General features: G+C 40.8%; 1 protein-coding gene across 4 annotated transcripts in view; it reads left to right on the top strand.

Moving 5' to 3' along the window:
- GTPBP3 (GTP binding protein 3, mitochondrial) overlaps positions 1-13413 on the top strand; it is an 86994-nt gene that overhangs the window by 36285 nt on the left and 37296 nt on the right. For all 4 annotated transcript variants that reach the window (XM_089670843.1, XM_089670840.1, XM_089670844.1 and 1 more), the window contains 5 exons: positions 5305-5540; positions 5898-5984; positions 10272-10474; positions 11307-11379; positions 12655-12798. In XM_089670843.1, the coding sequence (XP_089526969.1) occupies positions 5305-5540; positions 5898-5984; positions 10272-10474; positions 11307-11379; positions 12655-12798 (743 nt within the window). The remainder of the gene's footprint in view (positions 1-5304; positions 5541-5897; positions 5985-10271; positions 10475-11306; positions 11380-12654; positions 12799-13413) is intronic.

Genomic DNA, 13413 nt, shown 5'->3' with positions numbered 1-13413 from the left:
TGGTTGAGTATACCATTATCATCCTTAATTATCTCTATATAATTCCTTGATTTCTTATTTTTCTGTGCTCTGATTAAATATTTACCAGGTTTATTCCCCCACTGATATCTTTCTCTTGCCATCATGTTAAATGTTCTCCTCGTTTCTTCCTCCATTAGATTACATAATTCATCTCTCTTTTTTATTATTTTCTGCTGTGTATCTTTTACTATTCCTTTTTTTTCTTTTGCCGTTCCTTCTTTTTTTCCACCCCTATCGCTATCAGAATTCCCCTGATATATGCCTTATGTGCTTCCCGCACCTTGGCCATTGGAACTCCTTCAGTCTCATTTCTTTCAAAGTATTGTTCTATTTCTTTTTCTATTCTCCATTCCATCTCGTGATCTTGGAGGAGCGTTCATTTAGTTTCCATGTGTTTATCTTATTTTAGTCTCTTCCTTATGATAGCTTCATTATAAAAGGTGCATGGTCCTATATTGTTATCACTTCTATGTTTACTTTAACCAAGGACTCCAAACGTCTGTGTTCCATCAATATATAATCTAATCTAGAGTACGTTGCATGTGCAGGAGAGTAGAAGGTATAGTCTTTGATTCTCCAAACATCTATGAGTTGACACTGATATAACATTCTTCGCATAGATTTCAGACATCTACCTCCATCTCTCTGCACATGCGACGTTGTGTCAGTCTGAGGGTCCATGCAACAATTCAAATCACCTGCTACAATTAATTTGTCCATTTTAAAATTCAAGAGCTTTCTCAATATATTCTTCAGATAGGCCATTGGATTTTTATTGGGGCAGTAGATATTTGCCAATGTACATTCTGTTTCCTGTAATCTCCCCCTCAGGAACAAAAAGCGCCCCTCCGGATCCTCCAACTTATCTTCCAACTTAAATCTTTAATTTTTGGCTATACCAATTGCCACTCCTTTAGCACGCTTAGTTGGTGAATCTGCATAATACCAGGTTGGGTAATATCTAGAATATAACTTCACATTTGTTTCCTGTGATAAGCGAGTCAGAAACACTACTGCAATAGATCGTAGTTGTAGTTCTCTAAGAATCCTATGTCTCTTCCCCGGGGTATTTAGTCCCTTAACATTATAGGTCATAAAGTTAACCTTCATTTCCCAGATTTTTTTATCCTCCAACTAAATTCTTCCCAACAACAGTACCATTATCCATTCGGAGGAACACAAAGCTATCCCTTGCATATTTCTCCTCCCCCTTCCCTTCTCCTCTCCCCCCCCCCCCAATATCCCACCCCCACTTCCCATAGGCTCTTAGCTTGACTTTGAATCGTTTGTGGTCGTAGTCCCACTGTCGATTCCGAACTAGGGTGGAGCTCTGACCACATATGCCCACCCTGACTGCGTACCCAATTCCTAGGCCGCATGTCTGGATGTATATGTGACTTGCTGTTTCCCACCTCTCTTCTAAGATTTTTAAACTATATAGGAGGAGGAGAAGGAGAGGAGGAAAGGGAGGGGGGAGAAAAAAAAAAGTTCTCTACGGACTTCCAAAAATCTCCCTCCCGATCTTCCTCTCCTCCCCCTACTTTATCGCAGGTGCACTTTCCTTTTAGGAGCTGACTGCCAATTCTCATTTTCTATTCCCCTATTCTCCTTTATGCCCTCTTCCCATCTTAGAATATCTATTTTCTGTAGTTCGAGTTTCTCACAAAATCTGTTAAGTCTTCTGGGAATCTGTCTTGCAGAGCGACTGTCTCTCCATCCAATTAGGCATGCTGGAAATCCCCAGCTGTATCATATGTTTTGTTTTCTCATCTGTTCCAGTAATGGTTTCAGCATTCTTCTGGCCAGTTTTTCCGATGATATATCAGCAAAAATCTGTAGAGTTGCTTCTCCATATTTTATTACTGGTCTTCCTTTTGTCTTCTTCCATAGCTCCACTTTATCTTTGTAATGATGGAATTGCACGATCACATCTCTAGGGTTTTCAGTCACACTTCCTTAGGGTCTTCCTATTCTATACACTCTGTCAATTTTCAGGTGCTCTGTTGCTGATCTGTCCGTTAATGTATTAAACATTTTCCTCATTGTCTCCATCAAATCTTTTCCTAGCGAGGTTTCAGGTAAACCCTGTATCCTCAGATTACTCCTATCTCTGTTTTCCTGATCTTCCAGTTTATATAGCAGACTTCTTTGCCCCTTTCGCATTTCTTCCATCTGTTTTTCTAACTTTGTATTATTTGGGCGTGTTTATCCAATTTTCCCTCAGTCTCCTCCACTCGTGACAAAAGTTGCCCCAGATCTTTATGTATTACCGCCATCTCCTGTTTTATAGATTGTTCCAATATCATAAACATGTCTGCCATATCAGATTTAGTAGGCATCTGCGAGGTCCTCTCTCGCTCTTCAGGATTTTCTACGACCGACTCATTTTCTATATCTTCAGCTTCTACACTTTAACCAATATTAGATACTCCCGTAGACTATCTGGTGCGATTACCATTGTTGTTTTCCATCTCCCATCTTCCACTCACTCCTTGTTGTTTCTCTGGAGTTTGACCCTCAAAGTTTTTCTCTTGAAGGGGCATATATTTTTTAACTGAACTTGTTTGAGATGCTTTTGACCCTCCCCCTTTTGTTACTTTGCTTTTCATGATGTTAATATATTTTCTTTTTTGTCTTGTATATTTCCAGGGCAAGAGGGTTACTTGTACAGAATAAATTTGGTTTATGGCTCTGCAGGGGTAATGTCCCTTAAATTTGTCCTTTTTTTTTTTTTACCCCTATACCAGTCTCCTCCCTAGGGGTCTCCAGGCTCTTTTTCTCTCTTGTATCTCTGTTTCCACTCCTGAACCCACCAGGTGAACCCCCTAATGTTCTTTAAACAGTGCTAGTCCATTTTAAGTTTTGACTTGCCATCCTCTGTCGGCCCTCATACGCCTCTTCCACTTTAACTGCTATGGCTCAGAACACAGCTACGGATAGCCTTCCTCCTACCGCGGAGATTTCCATTGCAATCCAGGTGGTCAAAAGCCCCATCTCTGATGGTAACTGTTAGGGGGTCACACTCCGTAGAGTTCCGTGGGCATTGGGCAGTCCTATGATGGATGAACCAGTTCTCCCGGCCGATATCTCAGCCTCCCAGTGCTCCTCTGCGGCGGCCACATGACCACCCGGCGTCCACCACTCCAGTCTTAAGCACAGCCCGCCTCCTCTCCAGCTGGTCGGCTCCCCGCACTCCGTCCTCTGCCCCACCACCGCAACCCGCCACCACAGGCCGACAGCACAAAGGGCACCACACACAAATCGGACACCCCCAGAAGGGCAGCTCGAACCACCAGGTATATCGTTGTTTGGCAGGTCACAGGAGCGCTGGATGTTCGGGAGCTCTCACATTGAGCTCCCTGTCGGCGCCATGTTCAGGCTCCTCCCCCGCACATTCAGAACTTCCTGATGGTGGTTGCAGGCATAAACAGGGTCAGTGCTGTTCCTATTACCCTATATCCCCCAATCCTTACCTGAGCCGCCCAGCATTGTTCTCGACAGCCTCTGCTGTCTAGGGACTCTTCCTCCTCATTGGCTGAGACAGCAGCGGGAGCCCATTGGGCTCAGCCAGAGAGAGCTGGGGGGGGGGGAGAGCTGCGGCTCTATATATCTTATAGACACATAGAGTAGCAGCTTGGGGATGAGTTTTCTGGACACCAAGAGAAAAAAGGTGACAGGGAGAGACTTCCACCAGATTGACAGCCTCAGCTCTGTTCCTGTGTGCTGTGTGAAGGGGGTGGCAATCAGCTCTGACAGCTCCCCTCACTGAGCTCTGCAGAATGTTATTTCAGCTCTCTGCCCCCTGTTTGTCTCTTGACATCTCAAAAAACATTTATACATTCTGGACTTTGAACGGCTATAGAGAAGAGAATACTGCAGATAATTAGGTACAACTTATGTAGAAGGATTTTTATCATCTCTGTGTATTACTAGGGGCCAGTCAATTCAGTAGGTATATGAAGGGTTTACAACCACTATACATCCAACTGTCCCAAAAGTCCCTCTGTCCTGCTTTCCTCCTCATTTGTCCACCATTTTGGTCTGATCTATATACTTGTATAAAAATGTGGGGTTAACTCTTCACCAGCAACAAAGACACAAATAAAAAGGATAGTAGAAGGATAGAACCCCTGTCAGATGTTTATTGCTGTCTTTGGCCCTGTTGCAGATTTTCCCCACTTCCTCCTTGATCAGCGGTTGTCGGCAGTACAGGAAGTGAGTGAAAATGTTTCTAAGTGATCCCTGAACAACAGTAAAAACCCAGCAGGAGTTCTAATCCTTCACCATTCTATGCAAAACTAAAGAACAAAGTTTTTGGCTTGATATGTAAATTTCCTTTGTCAGTTTATCTTCAAGTGTTCAGGCTATATCTGTGGCATGTCCTAGTTTTTTGGATAGCAGAGTTGTCACCCAACCCAACCTTATCTTGGGAAACTTCCTGTCATGGTTTGTTTCCTTAAGGCAGCCATAGATGGTTTGAATCTTGCCCGGTTCAGCAGAGACCAGACGAGATTCGATGTGTGGGCAGGGTGATTGTGCCCAAGTTGACTGATCAGTGAACCTGGGTACAACCAGCCTGTCAGATTATTCATGTGATTATTGATAGTTTCCAGCAATAATCACTGTGTGTTCTACTGACTGGAACGGCTCCTCCCCGCCAGGAGAACACAATAGCTCCACGGGAGGGATTCTCCCATCAGCACAGTCAGTGTTGATGGGGGAATTCCTCTCATGGAGTTATTGTGTTCTCCTGGTGGGGGGGGGGGGAGAACGTGGGCGTTCCTGTCGGAAAAACACATAGTGATTATTGCCAGTGGCTGCAACCCGTGGTTGCAGGATAGAAAATCGTACCATCTATGGTCAAATTTAGACAATTGGCTTTACTACTCTTGAAAAGCCTGTTCGCATTTGTAGCTATTTCACACTCTGCTTCCCTTTCTGCCTTGGGTCATAGGGGGTATACAATCCCTGCCACAATAAGGTAGCAGATCCATATTCTGTTTAGTGATGTATTATGAACTAGTTTTTTTTTCTTGATGTCCAAATGTGCTTTCTCTTTCCATCTCATCTGCTGTAGTTCCTGTTGTTTGGCTTACTCCTGGAACTCATTTTCTCAGGCTAAATCTGGTGTGCCAGTGATGATAAGATCAAAGTTTATTGGTTTACATAAACCTGGGAAATGCTGTTTGTATAATCACTTTTATTTTGTGAAGCTAAACATTTGCAGCACCTGCTATTTATATTGAACTATTGTCATACTTCATTAAATCTTGTATTTTACAGACCTTTGAAAAGGTGGAGCCATCATGATTCAAGAGATACTATATTTGCCCTTTCTTCTGGCCATGGAAAATGTGGTGTGGCAGTGATTCGGACCAGTGGCCCTGCTAGTCAGAAGGCACTGCAAAAGTTAACTAAACTGCAGATATTGCCCCCTCCACGTCAAGTCACCCTAGCATCGATTATTTGTCCAAAATCTGGAGAGCTGTTAGACAGAGGACTGGTGGTGTGGTTTTTAGGTGAGCAAATACCAGCATATTAATTTTCTAGATGTCACCACTGCAGACACTACAGCTATAATATCCCCAATGCACTTTAGTGGGAAAGGGTGGTTGATTAAAAAGGCTGTAAGGGAATTATGTATGGAAAATAAGGAATGGTACTTAGATAGACTTACAACCTTTTCCTCCCCACTGCAACCCCTGTGCCATCATATACTGTGAAGATTTGAAAGACTACATCATTCTTACACCCTTTTATCATCAGTTATCTGACTTTTTTTAAACATCTATGGGGTACATAAGGCTTGTTATCATCATAGTGTTTAATTTCTTTATTAAGGATGCTGTTATTGTTATGTATTTTTTTTTTGTTAGGTCCACGTAGCTTCACAGGAGAAGACTGCTGTGAATACCATGTACATGGTGGACCAGCTGTGGTCAGTGGCATACTACAAGCTTTGGGTAGGATATCCATGAAAACACATTCAGTGGTGGAGTGAATGCGATAATTTTCTGATTATTTTCCAGTCATTTAAAATATTCCTGGGAATTCATAAGGATAATTCATAACCTCACACCGCTCTTCTAGTACCTCTCATATCTTCCACCCCCTTTATTTACTGCAACACTCTCTACCACTATGTATTAAAAATTTACTTGTGAGCCAATAAGGTGTATAATAAACAGCTTCTATCAAAAAGATTGCAGGCTATCTTGCTCACCCTCATAAATGTGAGTTATCAGTGCATCTGAGGAGGGAGAGATCCATATGACCATTCAGGCTTACATAATAGCCCTCTATCTGCAACCTTCACCTGCATCACCTCAGGCTGAATGGAAGGAGAGCACACAGATATTTCATCCCTGCTGAACTCTGCACCAAGTTTGTTTTGCTTTTTTGCACAAAATTCATTGAATTTTTACCTTTTATTTATTTTCCATATTTTTAAATTTTTATTTTTGATATTTATTTTTTAATTGAATATTTATTTAATCATCGAAGGACACAAATTTGAATAATTTTGCACAGACTTTTTTTTTTTGTTTTATTATCACCAATTTTGATATATATTTTTTAATTCATTTATTTACTATTATCAACGCGTTTGGGTATTTATTGGTATTACAATCATGTATGGTTACACATAAAAGATCATGCAGCTATTAGAAATTTAATGCAAATACAGTTTTTATACTATATACAGGTAATAGGTCTTGATAGAGCGCGGCATCTATATTTTCTTTATTTGTACTCTCTACCACTATATCCCCTTCCACCACTGCACCACATTCCACTACTTCCTCACCTTTCACCACTGCATTCTCTTCCACCATTGCACTTCTGTCCACCTCTGCACGCCCTTCCACCCTCTGCACCACATTCCATTATTGCACCACCTTTCACCACTGCAACCTCTTCCACCTCTATGGCTGCAAAGACCTTCCAAATACATTTGGTATGAAAAACATTCCTCTATGAGGATTCAAAGCAACTAGTGGAATTATGAATTCCTTCTGACAATTTTAAGTAATACATGGTCTCTACACATTGTGGACTCTCCCTTCATCCACTTTAACATACTATGAAACGTATTCTACCTTAAGGAATTTTGCTGACTAGCAGTTGGATTCCCTACAAATGTCTCAGTCTGGGTTATCTGGTGTAACTGCACCGCACCTCTTGGCAATGACTCCGATTTGTGAATCCATGTCACAGTCGGTCAGTCTCCTAAAAGCAATGCCTCTATATCAAAGACCAACTCCTCTGGCCTGGAGCATTTGGAACAAATGCGTAGGGTCCTAAGTTTCAGCTTTGATGGTCTCTTCTAAGCATCTAATTTTGTATATTGTATGGGAGTTATGTCTGTTCATATATGTAGAGCACGTTGCCTTCATGCCTGGCATGCCAAGGAGACACTTAAGTAGCAGTTGATATATTTGCCCTTTAAGGATAGTTGTCTTTGTTTCTGCCCTTGATACTAATACTCTCAATTCTTCTGGTGCTCTGGCTGTCACCTGCCTTATCAGAGATCTTGGAGCAGAACCTCATTCCTCATTTGTTACCTCAGTAGTACATTCAGTGTCTGCCTTCCTAAGCTGCAGAACTCAAGGCCAGAATTCCTCTACCTCATCTGTTCAGCTTTTGGCATGAAGATATGCCTCCAATTTTGTAAATGATTCTATCTCAAAATGAAAGTGCATTGCACACTATAAGTTAAATTACTGATAATGATAACACTACTGCTACTCCACAATTCTAAAAAATATATATACAAATGTCTGTATACATGACAAAATTAGTATGTATTTCATTAAAATATTGCAATTCTTACGTAAGCATAGAAAATGTGCAACGAGATGTGAAATAACATTAAATGTATGTATTTCATATATTAAAAATAAACATATAAACCAGGGTTTCTCAACCTTTTTATCTTGGAAAAACCCTTGGCAAAACATTTGAGATCTCAGGGAGCCCCTGAAAAAAAAATTCAGATCACAGCTCACAGAGCAATGGATCAGTGAGCTGTAGATATAACAATAATTGTTGCAGAAATAGCATTAAATCAGGATTTGTCAACCGGAACCCTAGGCTCCACAAGAAGACTCCAGGAGTTCCACTGCAAATCAACATTGTGGCAGATGTATATCTGCCCAATGTTGTTCTCAGTGTGCACGGACAGTGAGTACTGTCAATGCAGCAGTGTCAAGAGGAGTGGAGAGAACAGGAGCGCATTGTTAAAGCAGGAGGGGAGATGCTGTTGTATGGCAGTGCTAAATTCAGACTGTAGAGAGAGCAGGAACACATGGCTGAAGCAGAAGGTGACATCCTGTGTATGGCAGCACTGAATGCAGATTGTGGAGAAGGTTAGCACAGAGCAGGAGCACGAGGTTGGATCAGACTGAATGCAGCAAGAGGTGAGATCATAGTGGCTTTATGTTATGGCATAATAAATGCTATTATGATCTCAGCTCCTGTTGCATTCAGTCTGATTCAGCCACATGCTCCCACTCTCTGCAGTCTGAATTCAGCACAGGATGTTACCTCCTGCTATATTCAGCCACGTGGTCCTGCTCTCTGCTCCCCATCTCTGCAGTCTGAATTCAGCACTGCCATACACAGCATCTCATCTCCTGCCTGAGCAACATACTCCTGCTCACAGGAGCTGGCATTACGGGTATCAATGTGCGGTGACAGTACTCGCAGTGAGTGTGCACAGAAAACAACATTGGTTGATTTGCAGCAAAATCCCTGGGGACTTCTCATGGAACCCGAGTTGAGAAACCCTGGTATAAACCATAGTCAATAAAAACCAGTCCAACCACTTCAGTTTGGTAATCAATGCATTTAGGCATCTAGACGTGGTGAAGACAACTTGCTGAAGTTCAAACCGAGCATCAAAATGCGTAAGAAAGGGGATTTAAGTGACTTTAAATGTGGCATGGTTGTTGGTGCCAGATGGGTTGGTCTGATTACTTAAAAAGCTGCTGATCTACAGGGATTTTCACACACAACCATCTCTAGGGTTTACATAGAATGGTCCACAAAAGAGAAAATATTCAGTGAGCGGCAGTTGTTTGGACAGAAATGCCTTGTTGATGTCAGTGGTCAAAGGAGAATGGGCAGACTGGTTGCTGAGACATTCAGATGGTAGGGTCAGAATCTGGCATAAACAACATGAAAGCATGGATACATTCTACCTTCTATCAAAAGTTCAGGCTGGTGGTGGTGGTGTAATGCTGTGAGGGATATTTTGTTGGCACTAGCAAGGTGTACCTAATAAAGTGGCCGGTGAGTGTATGTATGAGTGTATATATATGCACACACACATATACATACACTTGCTGTGTAAAATCTATATGAAAACAAAAGTCAATAATTTGCAAATCTCATAAACCCGTATTTTACTCACAATAGAAAGTAGAAAACATATCCAATGGTCTAGAGAAGACAAAGGCATTTCTGGATCCTGTTCAGATATGGCTTCTTCTTTGCATGATAGAGCTTTACCTTGGATTTTTGGGTGGCATGGCGAACTGTGTTCACAGACAGTGATTTCTGTAACTAGTCCTGAGCCCATGCAGTGATATCCATCACAGAATCATGCCTGTTTTTTTACAGTGCATTCTGAGGGCCTGAAGATCACAGGCATCCAATATTACCTTTCGGTTTTGCCCCTTGCACACAGAGATTTCTCCAGATTCTTGAGTATCTTTTGATGAAAATATATACTGCAGATGATGATATCTTTAAAGTCTTTGCAATTTTTCATTGAGGAACATTACTCTGAAATTATTCAACAATGTTTAGCCAATTAACCCACTTCATTGCAAAATGTTTTTCCAGCTCTTCCTTGTTAGTACCACTTACTTTGCCAGTTTTTTGTTGCCTTGTTCCAACTTTTTTCACATGTTGCTGCCATCAATTTCAAAATTACCTTATTTTTTCTCTAAAATGGTACATTTTCTCAGTTTAAAAAAATGGTATGTTTTCTATTTTCTATTGTGAATAAAATATGGAATTGTGAGATTTGCAAACCATTGTATTCTGTCTTTATGTAGATTTTACACAGCATCCCAACTTATTTTTGGATTGGGATTGTATGTATATGTGTATGTATGTGTATATATATATATTTTTTTGGAGGTGGGGTTATACAGGGGCTGTCTTTTTGTTTACCATGGTCCCAGCCTCCTGAAGGTGGCAGTAAACCCCTCTGTCTAAGAAGTTTTTTTTTTTTCTCCTAGGACATCTAAAAACTCTTTGCCCAGCAAAGCCAGGAGAATTTACAAAGAGGGCTTTTCAAAATGGGAAGCTGGATCTAACTGAAGTAGAAGGTTTGGGGGATCTTATCCATGCAGAGACTGAAGTTCAAAGGCGGCAAGCATTACGTCAGATGTCTGGAGAGCTTGGACAACTATATCAGAGATGGAGCCATCAATTAATTCGGGTTAGAAATAGTATACTGTATTGTGTCTTCTGTGATTTTGTTGTGCTATTTTCTTAATGTGGATCTTCAGCCTGTTTTCCAAAAATAAAAAGTCAACAGCTACACATACTACAGCTGCTGACTTTTAATAAAAGGACACTTATCTGTCCAAAGATCCTGTGCAGTCCTCATGCATCCAGTTGTTCAGTGGTCTTCGGTCCCCCGACACTGGCACATTTAGTATGGGAAGGCAGCTTTGCTGCGTTGCACTGTGTGAATGGTCCCATAGCCTCATGGCACCTGTGACATTTTCCCAAGAGATTACAGGCAGCCAGCAGGCTGATCGAAAGAAGAAAATGGATTCCTCCATCCACACAGTGAGGTGGATAGAGGAATGATGCTTGCTGAAATATTGTATTCTGACAGCAGTGACTGTGCATGCCATATACCATAAGTCAAATAATTTTGTTCAAAAGCCCTTAAAATTTGTCCAGAGCTGCTACTTATATAGAATACTGGACATTTTAAACAGGTCACATTACAATAATCCAAACGAAAACCACATTTACAGTTCGAATTTTGTTCCTTCGAGAAAATAATTTCCATCCTATTGCTGTGAATATTCTCATCACTTTGGCTGAAAGTGAACATTGATTTAACTACAGTAACCATTAGTAAATCAAACAAACATTTGATAAATAAAACATTTTTAACAAAATTCTACTAGTGTATGGCCAGCCTAAGTCTTCTTCAGTGGGATGACAACACTCAAGGCTAAGATTTTTGTAGGCTAAGATTTGTCTTGCTATGCTGAAATTTGCTCTTTTTTTAATTCTTTTCCTTTCTTCATCAGGCATTGGCTCATGTTGAAGCCTTTATAGATTTTAGTGAAGATGACAATATTGAAGAAGGTGTTCTGTCCGCAGGTATCCACAAAAATATTATCTATATTATTGCAGTATGTTGTGCATGGATGTTCTAGCATGTTTGTTAGTATTATCATATTTAGCTGCAGGGAATACAAGAGCATATGAGCCAAATAATACATGACACTTTTAGTTCCCTTTAATTACAACAGCTGTTATTTTTCCAGTCTGTCCAGCTGGTCAGTTTTCACATGTAACCCCATGTTTTTTCTATAGGCTTTTTCTAAAAGACATGTAACTATAATACATAAATATAGAGGATATTATTAATATAAATTAATTTAACCATTAGTACAGTCCAACACATTCTTTTTGTTAAAAATATTGTAATTGCTTCAGGTTGCTTATATTATTTATTTATTACAGGTACTTATATAGCGCCATCAATTTACGCAGCACTTTACTATTGTACATTGTATATTGTACATTCACACCGTCCCTAACCCTCAAGGGGTGTACAATCTAAGGTCCCTAACTAAAATTCATACATACACATACTAAGGCCAATTTAGACAGGAGCCAATTCACCTACTAGCATGTCTTTGGAGTGTGGGAGGAAACCAGAGTACCCGGAGGAAACCCACGTAGGCACAGGGAGAACATGCAAACTCCAGGCAGGTGGTGCCGTTGTTGGGATTCAAACCAATGACCCTATTACTGCCAGGCAGAAGTGCTAACAATTTAGCCACTGTGCTTATATGCAATTCCTAGGCCTTACTTACTAATGTTCAAAGTCTTAGCTATAAACTATGGGCTGTCTCTGAATTTGATTAAATGCCATTTACCCAAAAGTGGAAGCTCCACTTTTCTGCCTCCTTCCCCCCTCCACTGCCACATTTGGCACCTTTTGGGGGGGAGCAGGTACCTGGTTTTGACAGGTACCCGGCTCCCACTTCTGGCTCAATCCGCCATGGCCGTGGAAAGGCCGCAGGGCTTCACTGCTGGTTTCCCTTAGTAAAGATGCTGGCGCCAGCATCCGACAGCCGAGTGAATAATCAGCTTGGGGTGAGGACACTGCTGGATACATAGACAGGTAAGTACTCTACTATTAAAAGTCAGCAGCTACAGTATTTGTAGCTGCTGACTTGTAATTTTTTTTTTTTGGCTGGTGGCAGGGGCTGGAACTAATTTATAAATTGCCACCATATTATGTAGTGCTATTCATCAAGCAATAAAGCGATGTAAATTACAAACTGCAAACAGCAATTTACAGAAACAAAAACAGGGTAGGATCTGTTTGAGAAAACTGTTAATCAAATTAATTTGAATTGTCAGTTGATAAAGAAGTGGAAAAGCTTCGGAAAGAGCTGGAGGAGCATCTCAAGGACAACCGCCGAGGAGAGAGACTGAGAGATGGGGTTCAAGTGGTTCTAGCAGGAGCTACCAATGCAGGGAAGAGTAGCCTGCTTAATGTAATAAGTAAGTACCTGTTTCTTTTTCTCTTTTTTGTGGATATAATACTTAGAATAACAACAAATCTGTGCTCTTTAGATGGCAGGCATTTTTCACAGGCAAATCATTAGCACTTTTATATGGTGCTGCAGCTTGCCTGCTCCTTCCTGCCTCCTGTAAATTCATGTTGGACAGTTAGGCAACCCATCATAATGATGAGCCAATATAAAGTGAGGATGTCAGACTTGTGGCTAATATAGGAGTAGAGCATGTTAATTTTTAAAGTGGAAATTCACTTTGCAAAGAATACCCAATCAAATGCAAGGCAAATAAAAAAATAACATGTTTTCTTGGATGACGGAACTCTGCAGATCTTCACCTGTAAGGGAAAGTTTGCTTGCAAAGTTAGCAGCCTATTTGCATTTGGTAAATCAGCTGTATCTGTAGGCAATGAAGAGCTGTTGCAGGGTTGTGCATGCAACTCTAGGTTCCTACACTTTATATCTGTAGCCATTATTTTGTTTATTTTTGTCTAATGGCAGACTTTTTATTTATCTTTTGTCTTTAATAGAAAGTGTTTTTATTTGCTGAAAATGGATTGTCCCTAATATATATAGATCCTGCCAATAAAAGCTAACACCA

Source organism: Staurois parvus, unplaced genomic scaffold (assembly GCF_062004578.1).
Source record: "Staurois parvus isolate SC_StPar_1 unplaced genomic scaffold, SC_StPar_1.0 ptg000096l, whole genome shotgun sequence".
NCBI classification, from domain to species: Eukaryota; Metazoa; Chordata; class Amphibia; order Anura; family Ranidae; genus Staurois; species Staurois parvus.
Note: the sequence above shows the minus strand (reverse complement) of the source record. Positions and strands in the feature narration are given on the sequence as shown.